The sequence below is a fragment of the Haemaphysalis longicornis genome, unplaced genomic scaffold (genome assembly GCF_048455015.1).
Source record: "Haemaphysalis longicornis isolate Haplotype H1 unplaced genomic scaffold, Haemaphysalis longicornis Haplotype H1 scaffold_7, whole genome shotgun sequence".
NCBI lineage: Eukaryota > Metazoa > Arthropoda > Arachnida > Ixodida > Ixodidae > Haemaphysalis > Haemaphysalis longicornis.
The window spans coordinates 45,469,421-45,486,658 of NW_027526422.1; the positions used below are offsets into that span (position 1 = coordinate 45,469,421).

At 47.9% G+C, this 17,238-nt stretch overlaps 1 protein-coding gene across 9 annotated transcripts in view; it reads left to right on the plus strand.

Annotated features, from left to right (window-relative positions):
- The window catches only part of Rbp6 (RNA-binding protein 6), a 586,247-nt gene that overhangs the window by 308,763 nt on the left and 260,246 nt on the right, over positions 1 to 17,238 (plus strand). For all 9 annotated transcript variants that reach the window (XM_077677081.1, XM_077677080.1, XM_077677082.1 and 6 more), the window contains one exon: positions 14,593 to 14,685. In XM_077677081.1, coding sequence (XP_077533207.1) covers positions 14,593 to 14,685 — 93 coding nt within the window. The remainder of the gene's footprint in view (positions 1 to 14,592; positions 14,686 to 17,238) is intronic.

Consider the following 17,238-nt stretch of genomic DNA (forward strand, 5'->3'; position numbering starts at 1 on the left):
CAACTAGAATGCAAACTTAGGTCGGCTCAACGGGCCATGGAACGAGTCATGTTAGGAATAACACTCAGGGACAAGAAACGAGCTACCTTGATTAGAGAACAGACAACTAGAGTTGACGATATCGTAGTTCAAATAAAGAGAAAGAAATGGACTTGGGCTGACCATCCAGTGAGACGAACCGACTACCGATGGACAATTAGGGTAACAGAGTGGATAGCAAGAGATGGGTCTAGACGAAGGGAAAGGCCGACAACACGATGGAGGGGTGAAATACGGAATTTTGGGGGTAAACAGTGGACTCGATTAGCACAGGACAGGAGCGGTTGGAGGTCGATGGGAGAGGTCTTCGTCCTGCAATGGAACTGAGCCGGATGGTGATGATGATGATTATCTCGTCAATAGATGGCGTTAAATGCTCTCGCGGATGGTGTGCAACGTTCTGCGCTAACAAACTTTTAGACTAGAACGTCTGCGCTCCATCAATGCAGTCGAGAATCAAAGAATCGAGTAAATGGCGTCGCTTCTGGGAGGCAGGGCATATACCTATCACTTCCCCCGAGAAAAAGCAAGGAAAAGAAGGAAGAATAAAAGTGGTGCGCATGCAGGCTTTCCCGATATCTGGAGAGCCTTGGGCCTCCGTTCCGTTGGCCGCTCGAGACTTTTGATCTTTTCGCGGAAAATGAGAATGCGCAGCCGTAAAGGCGTGGAAAAAGTGCGTTTCGCGATTTGCATACAGTACTCAGAGCGCTGTGCTGGCGTAATAAGTTTGTAATGGGACGGGGTGTAAACTAGCGTTGCGCGCAACGCGCCCAACTCATTTGGGTGGTCTCCCAGCTGTCGGTGCAAGGTGACGACCCTTCATTCCCATTGTACGGCAAAACCATGGCCAACGATTCATCTCGGGAGGGGGCGTGAGGAGTAGGCTGTACGTATAAATGTCGATTTTGAAAGAAGCTATGATAGTCATTCCAGATGGACGGACAAAACCGCGACTTAATTAATTCAAAGCCTCTTTCTTTAGAGAAATATGGTTTACATGCGAAGCTTTCACCCGTGAAACCTGAGTCCAAGTCAGTACTTTAAACTGCTTCGATCGTGTGCGAATGGCGAATCGGATAGACGTCGGCTTCATAATGCGAGAGATCCAGCTTCGATTCCGACCACGGGAAGCGTTTTTTAGGGCGCAGCCCTTTGGCGGCTGTCTCTGGGCTGAGCCGCGTCGTCGTCGTAACCGAGTGAACGATGGCAAGACCGAATAGTGAAAGAAAGCAAGGAGGAGAGGGTCGCGAAATTGTGAGGGAGGGCAGTTCGCTGTGGCGGCGCGAGCGCTCTCCGAAAGTGTGCGGGAGAGGGGGGAGGGGGGCAGCATGCTGTAAGGAGAAGAGTGTCGCGAAATTGTGATGGGAGGGCGGTTCGCCGTGGCGGTGCGACGCTCTCCGAAAGTGTCTGGTGGGGAACGGGGGGGGGGGGGGGCAGTATGCTGTGCCCGCATGTGACGATCGTCTGCGCGACGCTGGCGAAAAAGTGAGAGGGGGTGTGCGCGTGACGATGGTGTGCGTTCCCTGCCTACGACGCGGGTCGCGGTCCTTTCCTGAGACGCACTTCGCGCCGCCGACGTAGAGGCTCATCATCGCTGCCGTCGAGAGAACCCACGAGTGCTGCCTCAGCGCACTCCTGCTGCGCCCAAATAGAGAGTATCGTAATCGCCAGCCAATTTTTTTCCTTGAAGCGTTTGGCGTGCCTTTGTGGAAACCCATTGCGTAAGTTGGCTTTCCTGCAGTTCGTTTTGGGCGTAACGGTTTGGATTTTGGACTTTGAAGACATTGGCTTTCGACCAGAGAAAACTTCATGCATCAACCATAGTTTACTTCTGGCATGATTATCATCATCCTCAAAGATAGATTTCCTGCAGTGCCTTTTGCCGGTCATACAAAGCTTCGCGTCAATAAATTTCGCTGTCATGGCTAAGGGAAGCAACAGCCGTTCCCTTCCGTTGTGCAACGCCACTTATATCGATCTACATTGCCGTTCCTGTCTGTGCTTCCACGGAGGGTGCACATGTGCAGGCCGCGTGGGAATGAAGGGTCCCCCAACCATGTCCTCCTCTTTCGCCGTGGGACATCTCCGGTTGTCATAGGGCCGGCGCGAACATGACGAACGCGACGCTGCGGGATTGCGTAACCCGAGCAGAAAACGCCAATAGGTTCCGGCAGACACACGGTTTGTCCGTTCCTGGGAAAGTCATCATAAAAAGAAGCAGCAGCTGGCTCTCACCTCTGCGTTCCTTGTGCGCTTCTAAGAAATCGCGCTGTTGAGGTTCTGCTCGGACGGCCCGACGGGGCCCAGAGTAGAAGAGATAAACGTCTTTATTGAGCTCGGGAAAGCGTCAGCGCCGCGCTTTGGTGCGTTGCGTCCTCCGTCCAGGACAGAGCCTTTGGCTACGGTAGTTAAGTGGGCCCGCTTCATCGGCCGTGTTCGCGGTCGAGGTCCGAGCTTGTCAGCTGTTCCAGTGGCTATGGCGTTGTGCTGCTGAGCCCAAGGACGCGGGTTCGATTCCCGGCCGCGGCGGCCGCTTTTCTGATGGAGGCGAAAAGTAAACAAACGCCCGTGTGTACGAGATTTCGGCGCACGTTAAAGATCCCCAGGTGCTCCAAATTAATCGTGAGCCCTCCACTACGGTGCGCCTCATCGCCTGCGTTGCGTCGGCGCGTTAAACCATACAATCAATCAATCAATCAATCAATCAATCAATCAATCAATCAATCAATCAATCAATCAATCAATCGTCAGCTGGTCCTTCCACTGCTCATAAGAAGGGTGGAATAAAGGTCCAGGAGGCTGGGTATTGATTGGAACTTTTTATACCGCGACAAAAGAAAATAATTCACAGATTATCACCCAAGATGAAACGTAGTCTATCACTCGTTAGTTTCTTTTTCTGGAACCTCGTTTGTTTTGCTGTTACTTTTCTGTGGCGCCTTCCGTCCTCCCCACCTGGTGGGTGCCCTAACAGCAGCACCAACGCTCGTCACCTGAGCATTTATCTTTCTTCCCCCTTTTTTAAAGCCACATCCAAGGCTGTGCACACCACTAGGCACATCAAGGCTAGGTACACTGAAGGCACGCCAGTAATAACTACTAGCTTTATTTCTGTTGGTTGAAATGCTGTCTACGTGCTGTGCACTCTGTTGCGCTGGCACCGACAACGGCGACGTTCACGGGAAGCGTTCACGATATATGAAGGGGTACTCACAGCAAAATAAATGCAGCCCAGTCAGCTCGTTGGTAGACCTCCTTTTCCGCTGCTCTCCGTCAGAGAAGGGACGCGGCCCAGCCAAAATTGGCTGCTCCACGCTGAGCTTGCGAACCGACCCTGGCTTAGGCGGCTTCATAGCAAAGTCATCGGCAACTCACCAGGCACTGAGGCACACCTCGGCTTCGCTACGTTGATTTATCCGCCTTTGCAACGGGGGCTTCAACCCGTAAAAACCGAGCCGCGCCGTAGTAAGCCATTGGGGGGATCCGCATACGTGACCCCTTTTGCCGCATCCACACCGCGGTCCCCTTTGTGCTCCCCTTTGATGTTGTCGGGGTAATTGGGCACGCTCGGCAAGAAGTGCGACTTCGAGAGGCCCCCCGCTTTTGAGCTACGCCGGTGCGACGATGGTTTTGCGCTGGAAGCCGCGGTTGCTGCTTGAGCTGCCTCATACGGCCGCGCATGGAACACGCGCGAAGCTTGTGGAGTGCGGTTGCTCCTTTGGGTGTATGACGGAGGATTCTATTCACAGTATCAGCCTAACTCGGCCTTTCTCGAAGCCTGCTCTGAGGCTGAAAAATGACGTTCGCTTCTGTGCTGGGCAGCCTTTCGCACACAAGAAGTGCTGTTAGCGTGCGACTTGGGTTTTATGAAATGGTGTGTCTATAAAAGTAAGGTGGAGCGGCTTACGAAATAGTTGCGGAGGCGGTTTTGGTAATCTAGTCCGTCGCTGTATTGATGCTTTTTCTAACTCCCGTTTCGGGGGGAGGGTGATAAAACCGCAGACGTCGAAACAGCGATGACTAAACAGTATGCGTCGAAACAAGGTCAATCCGATCCGAAGCACCACGACAAAATAGTGCGAGGACAAAATAGCACCTCGACGCGAAAGCACAACGACAAACCGGCGTAACGTCGAAACAAAAGCAACACATCAGCCTTTTATCGCTTTTGTCGCCAAGATTTTTGTTTGTTTGTTTGTTTTTTTGTTTGTTTGTTTGTTTGTTTGTTTGTTTGTTTGTTTGTTTGTTTGTTTGTTTGTTTGTTTGTTTGTTTGTTTGTGTCCAAACCACAGTTCGTAGCCCAAACCACAGTTTGGGCTACGAAAACAGGGAAGTTTGGCTGGTCGCGTGTGCCGCAACAAGTCACTTTCGAGTAGGAACATAGAGGAATTGGCACCACCCATATTTAAAAAAAAAAGAAAGCATTGATTGTAATTACCTTTTGTATTCCGACTGAAATTCTATTTTGCCGCTTAAAAAGTTTCATTTTATGCATCGGACGTCGCTGTCAGAGCTAGGAAAACTTGTGCAAGGGTTCTCCATGGCAATTTCTGTATTCTTCCCGCAGTTCTTTTATGCACCTTGCCGAGTTAGGAGTGAGATACAATTTGCACCTCTATGTGAAAGCCACCAACAAGGCCATTCAAAAATATCTGCTAAGTTATCAGCAGTACATCACCACCTTGGCCTGAGGCTAGAAGAGCTTATTAGTTTTGCGTACGCCGTACTCCACTGGTGTACGGTGTACGCACTACGTGCATGGTATTTTACACTCCGCACCTACACTAGGGCTGTGGGGCGCCCTGTAGTGAAGGGCTATCGGTTAATTTTATGGGATAGCGTCGTAGTAACTGCGAACAGTTACAAATTGTACTTTTCAATACGGTTTCTAAGCAAGATGCTTCGGTTCGTAACTAGCGTAGAGTAATTTGCTAACTAAGGCAGAACCATCGGAATGGCCAGTGTTGCCATGCTCCGGAGTGTAAGTTTTTAGCTCTTCGAGAGGCTGGTTGGTGAGTGCAACGTATGATCATCGTTGATCGTGCGGCTCTCGGGGCTTCGCGTTTGTTTCATTCACTCTCGAATTCATGCGAGGCCTCAAACATATGAAGTCATTCCTACTGACATTTCTGGATCAGAATATTCGCTACAAAGATAGGAGTAGAACATCAAACGGTTCATAGAGTAGCTCACTATTTTATTTATTTATTTATTTATTTATTTATTTGTTTATTTTATCTATTTATTTATTTATTTAGATTCCTTAAGAGCCCAGAAGGCATTACATAAGGGGGGATATATACAGGAGGTTACTACAGCATCAGTGAAACAACATGTCAGGGAGTAATACTAGTAATCAAACTTACCAGTAGCACAAGCAACATTACTAAAAACACAGTAAGTAATAAACACAGAAGCGGTCCGCCATAACAGAAAACATATTTCAAGAAATAGCAAAAAACATTCTCTACGCACACGTTACACATTAAATGTCAATGGTGGCTACAAATTATTTTCAACTTCTAAGTAAGTTAGTACGGAAGATTGGAAAAGGGAGGGTTCTGTAATAGCGACGATTTTTTGAAGGCAGCGCGTTCCACTTCTTTATGGATAACAGCAGAGGTGAAAATTGGTATTTCTTAGTGCGTGAGTGTATGGGATCGACCTTATGCACATGATCGACGCGAGCAGAAACATAGGGAGCCGGGTTAATGAATGTTCGAGAAAATGACGAGTCACTATGATATAAACTGTGGAAAAAAAGAAAGACGGGAGTACTTTCTGTGCGTGGCAAGCAATCGAAGGTTCAGAGAATGCTTAATAAGAATTGTTACACTTTGGTGGCGAGAATGACATCAGGTGATAAACCGAGCTGCTTTATTTTGCACCGATTCTAGCATATCAGATAATATCGCCGTATGTGGATGCCAGATGGTTGACGCATAGTCTAGTGAAGGCCTGATCAGAGGTTTATATGCGTGAAGTTCAGTTCCCGAGTTTGCGCACCTCAGGCAGCATTTCAAAAGACCGAGTTTTTTTCAATGATTTGCTGGTGATGTATTCGACGTGACTGTTCCAGGTTAAGTCGGAACTAAGGAAAATACCGAGGTATTTTGTTGATGAAACGGTCTCAATTACGGTGTTGGTTACTATGTATCTGTCGGATGAGGGGTTGGCTGCGGAAGTAAATCTAACGTGTTTGGTCTTTCAGCGTTGATGTGCACCTGCCACAAGTTGCCCCACTCTGTTAGTTTTAACAAATCTGGCTGTAGGATTCTAATGTCATTCGGTTCGGTAATCTCCTTATATATAACGCAATAATCTGCGAACAGCCGTAGGGAAGAAACTATATTAGATCCAATGTCATTAATGTAATCCAAAAAAAAAAAAAATTACGCCCACCTCCCCTCGCGGGAACCCTGGCGTGATGCAATGCATCTCATGGGGGGTTCCATTGGCGTTTTCCATCGTATTGATTACGCTTATAGCAGGGATTCTCACGCGAAGGGGAGGTGGGCGTAATTTTCCATTTTCACCATGCAATGCACATGCAGTACACGTATGCTCAGGTACGGTCTTTATTGCAGACGAGAATGAGTACCTTGTGGTCCGTAAAGGGCACAGTTAGGGGCTCGACGATTGCATCAAGCAATCGTCGAGTACTGTGGGAGAGTGCAAGCGTAACGCGGACGACCGTCGACTGAGACCGTCGGAGCGCGGCATGCCGCTTTATATTCACAGCGCCCGAAGGAGAGAAGAGCGCGGAGAGAGAGAGTACTGCACATGCGCAGCGCGCGCAGCGCCGAGCGCAGCGCTGCCCACCGGCGCCTAGCAACGGAGTGAGAGCGCGCTGCGCCAACCCGCAGCTGTTTGGGAGAGAGTGTTCGCTATCGGAGAGAGGAGAGGAGGAGAGGCGCAGCTGTGCGGACAACGCCGTACAGACGCAGGAAGGACAGAGGGGCGAGCATGAGATGCGTTGCGTCTAATAATAACGGTCCGAGCACAGAGCCCATGGGGACTCCGGACTTCACCATGCACTTTCTGGAAATTATGTGGTTACGTTTGACTGACTGCGACCGGTTACAGAGGAAATCTTGAATCCATTGGGTTGTTCTCTGATCAAGCTGGAGGTTGCGGACTTTGGTTAGTAATCGGATATGTTGGACACGATCAAAAGCCTCTGAAAGGTCGATAAAAATAGCATCTGTAGGAACAGAGCTATGCATGGATTTATGCAAGTCTGTCAACAATTCAAATAGTTGGGTGTTGCAAGAGCGTTTTTTCCCGAAAACCGTGTTGATTTTGGATGAGAATGTTGTTTCTGTTCAAATGAGAAATAAACCGAGCATTTGGACGTGAGGTACCGCCGCGGAGCGATTGCAGAGCGCGGACAGACCAGCTTGTTTTGGAGACTGGGGATGGCCAAATGGCTCTCACATTTACAATAAAATGATTAAACAGTAAGAAACCTGCATGAGTATGTGCAAAGACAATGTACAGACGTTATCGACGATGTTTCTTTTGCTGAGTGGGCGGCGCTGCACGGTTCACTGCGTTAAGTGGACGTAGCATACACGTACAGCCAAGATAAAAAGTTTACGGACCAGGGAAGTGGCAATTTTAGGTTATTTCTCTTTCCTAAGCAGCCCGACAAAACGTCGAATGCATGCGAGATGTCGTATAAGTACTGAACTAATGAAAACATGAAACTAATCAAAACATAGAAAAACATGTTACATAGTACTCCGAGCTGCGGTGCGGCAGAGAAATAACTCAAAATTGCTGCTTTCGTGGCCCGTAAACTTCTGCTCTTGGGTGTACAATGCCTAGAAACGTATTGTGGCGACAATAATTCAGTCATTAAAGCCATTCATTAAACCTCTTCAAACGCGGTCAATTCTTTGCCTGATAATTTTATACCTACCATACACAACATCACTTCATACAGTTTCAGCCTTTATTCATTGTGCCAAAAGAGGCAATGTCTGGAATTTTTTTGTGTGTGTCTAATGTCGTGCAGCAGCAGTTACGGCAGCAAGAATATACATTTATTTCCAAAACAGACATGACAGCCTCTTGCGATTCTCGCACCCCTTGGCTCCTAAAAATACAGAAATAAAGGGATCCCCGCTCGTTGCACGTGCCGTTTCCCATAGCCATCGTGCATGGTCGTTAAGCATCGATTTATCGTTGAGTGCGACTCGAGGAAAGCGCTTTTTAGTGCAACAACAGGGTCGTGAGGAGAAGCTCGATTTCAAAATGGCCCCGGCTTCCCGCGCACATTGTTCGCAGAGGTAAACCTTAACCTTCGTATAACCCCACCATCGTTGCAGTAACGGCTAATCATTCACGAGACTGGCGCATAGATAGCCAATGAAGAAACGCGAATTTAGAATTTACACCACCATACGATTCCATTGGGCCTTATGGCGTTGGATGTGTTCGTCTAAATGACACCTTTCTAATATCCATTTCGTTTTCTGGCGAAGTGCGTACCGTTAAGCGCTGTATTGCGCTATTTTCAGCCGACTTGCTTTCATGCTCGAGCGCCTCGAACTCAGCTCCTGTCTTACTTTTCGTTTTCTAAACCCTGCAGCGTATTCTTGTCCTACTTTATTCACTAAAGCAGACGTGTCTCCTGTTTCGATTGCAGGCTGGTACATTGCAGCATTTCTGCCCCTTCAGACAATTTAGTTTTTCACCTTAGTCGATCGGCGTATTCAAGCGGATTTCGTACGTTTTAACGCTACGCCGGCAGTCATTTTTTTTTTGTCCTCGCCAATACTTGAGAGGGAAACATTTCAAGAGTGCGAGGAATGCTGCCGAAACTTGGCAGTGGAACGCTTATATTGCGCGGAGCTTAAATACAGAAACGAAAAAAAAAAAAAAAACCTGATGAAGCTGTAGTTGCCAAATCAGAGCGCTCGCGTCCACGAACGACATTCTTCAATTTATCCGAGTAGCACTTAAAATGATTTGGCTGTTTCCTCCGCTTAAGCCCCCTTTTAGCTTTCGCCCCCGGCCAATTCTAGCGCATGTGAATCGGTGACAGCCGCTGATGTCGCTTTCTCGCTTTAAACGACGCGTCTCCGCTTGGTGCATGCATGATGAAGTGGAAGGTGGCGGCGTTGTTTCCTTTTTAGTTCCTTTCGCGCGCAGACCTGTGAGCTAAGTTGGCGTTGTTCGCCGTGTAGGACGCCCTAGCGTTACGCTTCCGTAAATTGAAACCTCCCACTACTTTTTTTTTTCCACATGACGAACGAGACGGCGAGACTCTTCAATCACGCGACACGTACCGGACTGTCCGCTTTAAAGTCGCAATGCGCAGACATGGTATTGGCGTGTTGTCACAGAATGGCGTTTAATTGTGGCTGCAAGGAATAAATTGTTCTTACTCACCGGCTGAACTTTGTCCCGTTCGATGAACTACCCTCCGCGGCGGTGCAGTGTCTGAAGCCGAGACGCTTAGCGGGCTCTTGCATACCCTCTTTATTACGAAATCTCATTATGCGAAATTTGGTTTATTCTAACTGTTTCATAGTCCCCATTGCTATGTATTGAAAGCACGTCATGTCTGTTTTTAACGAAGTATTGGTAATAACGAAGATAATGGTCTATCCCGAAGACTTCGTTGTAAGGAGTGTTTACGGTATTTTTTGCCCTCTACGCTCCGCTTGCACATACTTTTTAGCTGAGCTCGTTCATTTCGCGTTAGACATTAAAAGCGTTAGAAATCTAGCCATTACTATGTGGTTGTATGCAAAGCCAACTTCTCCCCGTAGCGATCGAACTAACTGCCTTGTTGGTCTCGGCAAATGCAATTGCATTTCTGACGGGGGAGCTTTAAGGTGTCGCTGAAGTTGTGCTCAAGCAATAAAATTGGCTCCAATCCACGCTGTGAAGGTGGTTGAAAAGCGGAGCTGTAAACGACACCCACAACAATTGCCCATGCGACGTCCCCCGAATTCCCACACGTGGCTCTACAAAGGGTGAAACGAGAGATTCTGCCCCCGTTACCTTGGATTCGCGGCAAAAAGCGCCCTCCCCCTCCCCAACCGCTGAATCAAAACCAGCGTCTGTCTCCCCCGTCTCCACGTGTGGGTGTAGCTTATTCGCTAAGACAACGGGCTCTCGCTCCGCTTCTTTTCAGGCCCAGGCTCGATCCCTGGCGGAGCCTGTAGTTTTGTTTAGCCTGATTATAAGTTTCTTGTGGCGCACACGACGAAACCGTTGGCTTGTGGGGGTAGAAAGCTGTGCTTTAAAAATGCAGGCCGTATTTTTCGCTGCCTACCCAATGGCTTGAAAATGATCACGTGCACAACTACTCTTTTGTTTGTTAGTGTTGTAACCATACATTAAAGGTCTGTCTCAGGAAGTAAAGTCCATTATATATGACAAAGGAAACGTGCAACTTCTTAAAGGGGCCACAAAAAAAACAAAAAAATACACGCAACCTTGCTTTAAGATTTGGAAGTTTATACCTAGCTGCCATCTTGTTCGTCGGGAAACGTTTGTGGCCTTGCAGTTCTTAATGTTTAAATGGGCTGTATTTGAAATTACCCGCTCACTGCTCTATTAAATCGTGCGACAAAAGCCCTGTCACTTCGTTGCGCTTGCAACCAACAAATACGGGCAGTTAGTTCAGTGACTTGGCGCCGTAGTGAAGAAATCCGAAGTTCAGATTTCTTGATCAAACACATTATAGCGTACAGAAGGCAACAGACTTCTCTATAACACAGGTTTCGTACATATAGCCCTATCTTGCCTCGGCCGTAAAGAATTAGAAGAAAACTATTGTGTAATTCTGGTCTTAATCAGATATTTTGACGTCAACGTTTTTCGTGAAAACTTTGAGTCCGCAGTTTTGAGAGGTAACTAGTTGAAGTTGAACTCAGTGTTATTGACAAGGGTGTTGCGCACTGTACGAGTGTGTTGCAGCGTGTAACAACCATATGCTGTGTAACAGCGGCATCATAGACCTTGTTCTTTCTTCGGAAGATGAAAATGACAATTTCGAGGACTTCAGCTCACGTAAAGTGTCAGAGCCGCGCGAGGAAAGCACGGACGCGATTTGTGTGTGAGTGATTATTCTGACTTCAAAAGCTATCACGCTGCCGCATGAGCCACTCTAAAGATGGCTCTGTATCACTGCAGCTCTTGAAGCCGGTCGTAGCGTTAGCCTTCGATTAACGCTTATTTTCCCGACTTCGTCATCTATAGTTGCTTCTTATATGCCTTTCGCCACAAATTAACGTTATTCTTCTTTAGTGTAAGCACAACCAGGTCGAGCTGCAGTTGCACAAAGCTATTTGAATAATTCCTCGAATTGGTCGGCATCAGCCCATCGCACAAATTCCACGCATCGCGTCACACATTAAGTGTGCGGTAACGTAGTTAGTCGCCACCATTTCTTCTCTTTTCAGCAATATATAACGTTTGGTAGACTTTTGTGTCAAACCTCGCTTGGATGTTACTCCTACGGGGCAATCAGTAGATTTGAGCGAAGTTGTATGTGGATTCATGGTACTTTCAAATCAGCGACACAAGCAACAACACTGTTGATTTTTCAAAAGCGTGCGGAAATAAGCTTGGCCAGAATGCGCGTCGAACGGAAATATTGAAAGATTCTTCTTCTCCATCGTGAGAAATAAAATATCGAAGTGATTTTTATAAATCGGTGCACACTTGAGTAAGTGGATTGAATGAAATTACCAGTGGAGCGAGTTTAAAAATGTACTCATTGACAAGCACAATTTGTGTTGCACCACTGCCAAGAACACACAGAAAGAAATACACTGTGGCAATGTTATTATTTCTCCCGTCCAAACGGAGAAACCTTGGGCATGCCTCGTCAAACCAAGAGCTTGGAGTGCCTGGTATTTTTCTCTGAAGACGGCAACTGGGTTGCTTTACTTTGGCGTTCCCGGGTCCGTTCTTCCTCGCTTGGTGCACTTCTATCGTCCATTCGCTCGCAATGGGGGAGTCAAAACGTCCGCAGCAATTGAACGGACCGCAGCTATTTTTGCGCCTGTCCTGTCGGTCAATTTTTCCGCTGTTCGCAGACGCCCCGATGACTGCGAGCTCTGGTGTCGTCCTAACGAGAAGACCCGCTCGATGGAACTAGGAACGACGGACACCCCGCTATCTCGTCCACGGAAAGCCCACCTATCGTCGAGGCTCCCGCCGGGTTCTAAATTTTGCGTCCCAGCACTCAAAATTACGCTCGTATTATTCGGCTTCTCATTGACTTGGTTGTCGTGTTCGTTTAATCATGCCTCTCTCTAAGGCTGGGCGCTCTGCGCTCGTATCGAATTCACTGCTCGAACACGGGCGCCCATGGCTGCCGCGATAATTCCATTCCCGGACATTTCGCTCGTTTCCCGGCTTTCCGCCCCCGAGATCGAGCTCGGTTTTACGATGTGCCCGCGGAACTCGCATTAGGCGATGACGGGGACGCGAAAGGAAGAGCCGCTTTCACCGCACGTGTGCTTTGCCCGCAAGCGTTTCCGCGGAAACTAATTGCTTCTTTCAGCCGAGTCTGGCTTGATTGCGTGGAGGCTCTTTTCAGCGGCCTGCCTTCATTTTTGTTCGTTATGATCGAACGCGCGCGCATCGAATGCGTTATGAGCGGGACGGTACAGTCGCATGATTCGGTGCTGCCGGCTGGACCGTGTAAGCTGTACCTGTACTGACGGCCGCGCCTACAGGAAGAAGGTCAATATAACCGCATTACGTTCTGACTATACAAAAAATCTTTTAACCATTTTTTTGTGGCCCTCTCAACACAACGTCAGCTTCTCGAAGTGCTACCGTTCTTGGCTCCACCTTTCGTATGTTTTAGCTAGGTTGTACTAGCACTTCTTTCCACTCCATCGACGTTGGCACGTGCGTGCATGCGGCTTTACTTCCTTCAACTAAAATATAGCCAAGCAATTCCTGATCGCACAATGTGAAATATGTTTTGCTCCAGCGAAGGATTTACGAGCATACCTTGTATGTGGCCGCGTCACGATAACAGCTTCGTGATGTTCCTACGCATATTTCCGTACCGTTCCCATCTTTGAGTAGCGGCTCTTCGATGTGCGGCTTCAGGACATCAAGATTGCCCTCGTTAGGCGGTGTGCGCGGGAAGAAGTGGTAAACAGCTAATCCCGGACTTTGGGTCGTGAATGTCATGTTACCAGCGCCATGCCTCATGGCGTGTGTCGTTACTCGTTAGGCAAGGATATATGTAAGCCTCGCTTACCCACTCAACCATCTTACTCGTTATAACGCGAAGCGTTGTTATTTCGTTGAGCACGACATTGTAGTGCCATTTCTTGTCAGTGGGACTCGCTCGCATTTAGGATAGGGTTTATTTCCCCTACTAGAACCTTGGCAGGAAAAAAAAAACGTTTAATAGGATTTTTTTTTAATTTTTAGTGTGCTGGTATAATTCTTCCGCGCCAGTTAGCAAACGTTTTAGCGAGCTGTGAATTGGTCAGTAATAATCGCACTCGTGTGCAGGTACAGGCATGTACAAATGAAACGAGAACATTAAAATATGAACCAGAACACGCAAAATTAAAGAATATGGATAGCGGAGACAAAGTAATGGCTCCCTAGTGGTATTTTCGGAAAGACACATTTCCAATCCTTGTTACTCTTATAAATACACGCCAGAATTTCACTTGCACGGCAGGAAATCGCGCTATTTGTGTGTTCTGGTTCATATTTTCGTGTTCGCGTTTCATTTGTCCGTGACTCTACGCCCAATTTTTGAAGGTGGCGGCTATAGTACACAGGACACCCTCTCTCTCTTCCTTTCGCCCCTGTAACGTCACGAACTCCCATAATTGACTGATTGAAGGGTTTAACGCGCTGACACTACGCAGGTGATGAGGCGCACCGTAGTGGAGGGCTCCGGATTAATTTTGACCACCTGGGGATCTTTTACGTGGGACGAAATCTCGTACACGCGGGCGTTTTTGCTTTTCGCCTCCATCAGAAAAGCGGCAGCCGCGGCCGGGAATCGAACCCGCGACGCCCGGCTCGGCAGCACAACGCCTTATCCACTGAGCCACCGCGGCGTGTTCACGAACTCCCCTAAATATTGTGCTATGTTTTCTCCACTTTCGGACATTTGATAAAAAATAAACCAAAACAAAACGAGACGCAGGCACACAATACTGTTGTCGTGCAAGCGGTGTGACGTGTTTGTCGGATTTTACGCCTCTGAATGCAGAGAAAGCCTGGCATCAACTAGCAAGCATGTATAAATCGGTCCTGACGCTCGCCAAAACGCGTAGGACTAACTACTAAACAGTAGTATTGAAAAATCCCGAGATGATGTTTGCAGTAATGACGTCCAATGAGGTAACAAACTCCTACGTATCTCAAACATGACACGTGGATTTATATTTTCAAATATGTTTTGGGCTAACACTCGATAGATCGCTTGTGTGTCTGTGATCGCGATAACGTATTTATTAACTTGTGTGAAACTCTGCCCTTGTTGATTGTTTAAAAAAAACTTGAACTAACCATTAGCACGTCATTTTGTCTTTACTACAGATGGTTACCCGGACAAAGAAAGTGTTCGTCGGTGGCCTGTCTGCGCCTACAACGCTCGAAGACGTCAAAAACTACTTCCAACAGTTCGGCAGGGTGAGTGACTTCGCTGGCATTCTGCCTGATTACTTTACCAGAATTTTCCAAACATCTTAAATCAAATGTCATTCCTGGTTTATTCCTGGTTGGCGCATAAGCCGTTCTCTCAGTGGGCGTTCCTCCTGTGACTTGATGAGCAAGACTTTGGTCGCGGACAACTTCTGCCGGGTTTTAAGTACAGAGCACTTTATGGGCTCGCCTTGTCATCGTAGCTCGCTAACGATCGATGCGATTGCCGGAATCAGGAGGCACATGCAGCGAGGTAACGGACCCAAATAGAGCATTTTGTACCAGCGTCAGGGAGTCACGCTGAGGCTTCGAAAACCACGCGGTTTAAATAGTCATAACCGTTCGAACCTCGTGAACCGCTGGCGCTTTTCATACATCTCCCCGTTACTTAGCGCAAAGGGAACTGGAGGTACATTTCAGGCAAAATTTGTGTAAATAACCGGCAGCCCCTCGAGTTCGTTTAGTTAGGAACGCTCGTTGTTTAGTTTTTACGATAGTGAGCGAAAAAAAGCGGCCCCGCAAGAAAAAAAAGGGCGTGTTCGAAATGCCGCAGAAAGGCTTTAGCCGCGCAACAAAAAACTGGCGCACTGGAAATGACGCAGAAAGGCTCCAGCCGCGCAATAAAATAATTGCGCATTCAAAATGACGCAGAACAGCTCAAGCATACGAAATTAAAGCAAGCACAAAGAGAACAGAACTCCCGCTCGCTCAGTTTCAGGCAGGGCGCTCGCGAGCACTGCGAAGGCGGGAAATTTAAAATGCAGCAGTGAGCGGATAACGGCGCTGCAACCCATTATGACGACTCGCTGCTCTGCACTTCCGACAGATTTCACATTGAGTGGAACGGCTTTATTTTTTTTTAGTTTTCAATCACACGTTTTATTCTGGTTATGCACGGTTTCTCCTACCTATCTTACCTTAGCTTTTGCAATTTCATTGTGATCCCACGCTGTAAAACTCCGCGGTGTTAATTGATGATCGTTTCAAGTGAAATTGCGGTCGTTTCAACTGGCATTAAACAGTAAGGTTTGTCTTTGTCCTAAAACAGGTGTGCGTCAGAGCATTAGCGGGTATGTTCTAGACTACGGTGAAGATAATGGGCAACTAACGCAGACAGTGGGACACAATCCTTTACACGTCCCACAACCCTTTTCACGTGTTGTCACCGCCTTACCATCCGCTGGCAAGGATATTCCAAGGTAAATCTATGCATACCCTTTAGTGCGCCTTCGCGGCTCTCTAGTGAGAGTCAGTGATTGATTGATTGATTGATTGTAGGGTTTAACGCGCCGACGCAACGCAGGCGATGAGGCGCGCCGGTGAGAGTCAGTCTTTACATAAGTTACGGAGGGTTACGCAGCGCGAGCTTACCGTTACGAGTTGAGGGGAGCTTTCCATTATCCGGTTTGTAACTATAGACGCCGTAACATACGAAAAGGTTAATGTTATGGCTGTGAAAAAAAAATTCAAGAATTACGTAACTTTCCACTAAATCAAGGACAGCGAACAGCTGCTGGAACACCTCAACTTAGAGCACTGAAATTAAGTCCCTGGACCCATTACATTCTCCGTATACGAAGACGCCCCGAGCCCGTCATAAAGCCTGGAGTGCCCCCGCCTGATGTGAATACAGATAGTTGCTGCGATGATAGAGAAGGACCTGCTACTGCGATCCGACAACTAGAACGCGAATCACGTTATATGACCCTCTCACCCAACTGGCTGCTATCTTCCGCAGCCCGGCCCAAACTGCTCCCTTCACTTACATACACACGTGGCGGAAGTTTTCGGTGACTTTGAAACGTTTAGCTCCATTAAAAAGCGCATGCGCCATGTTGCCGCCGGCGATAACAACCAATCATGCTCGCACTCCTAGCCGTAACTGTTCGTCGACTTCTCACAATCAACTGTTAAAAGCGTGTCGTTTCTGGTTCTGGTTGCACCATTCATAAAGTTACTCAACGTAGCTTACTGACAATGAGTTTAGGTAGATTTATCATAAAATCGAAGTGGCGATAGCGCGAGCCTTACAAAATCCCAGTGTGAATTTCGAAGCATAAAACATCGTTATGTAAAAGGCGCCCCCGTGTGATTCGTTTCGACGGCTGACTCTGCCCGTGCAGGGGAGGGCATTAAACCCCGATGCGGCTATGGACTAGGCGGAACATTGTGCAACACCACAGCACAGATAACACGGGGCAAGAAAGGAAGATACGCATACACAGCGCGATGTATGTGTATCTTCCTTCTCGTGTTGCTTGTTTCTTGTGCTGCATCGCTTTTCAAGCTCAGGCTGCATCGACCCAAAGAGGGAGACTATGGGTTGGGAGAAGAGGGAGGTTGTCGACGGGGCTTTCGAGCTAAACCACGCCCGGGCATTCAAGAACCCTCTGGAAGTTTCTCAGCGAGAACCGACAGATGCAGTGGAGCGGACAAGACCTTGAGACCCAAGGTTCCCGCTAACGTGTTGGAGTCTTTCGCAATATGTACTTTTCAGAATGCACTGACACGCGCTTGAGTACCAGCAATCTCTCAAACGGT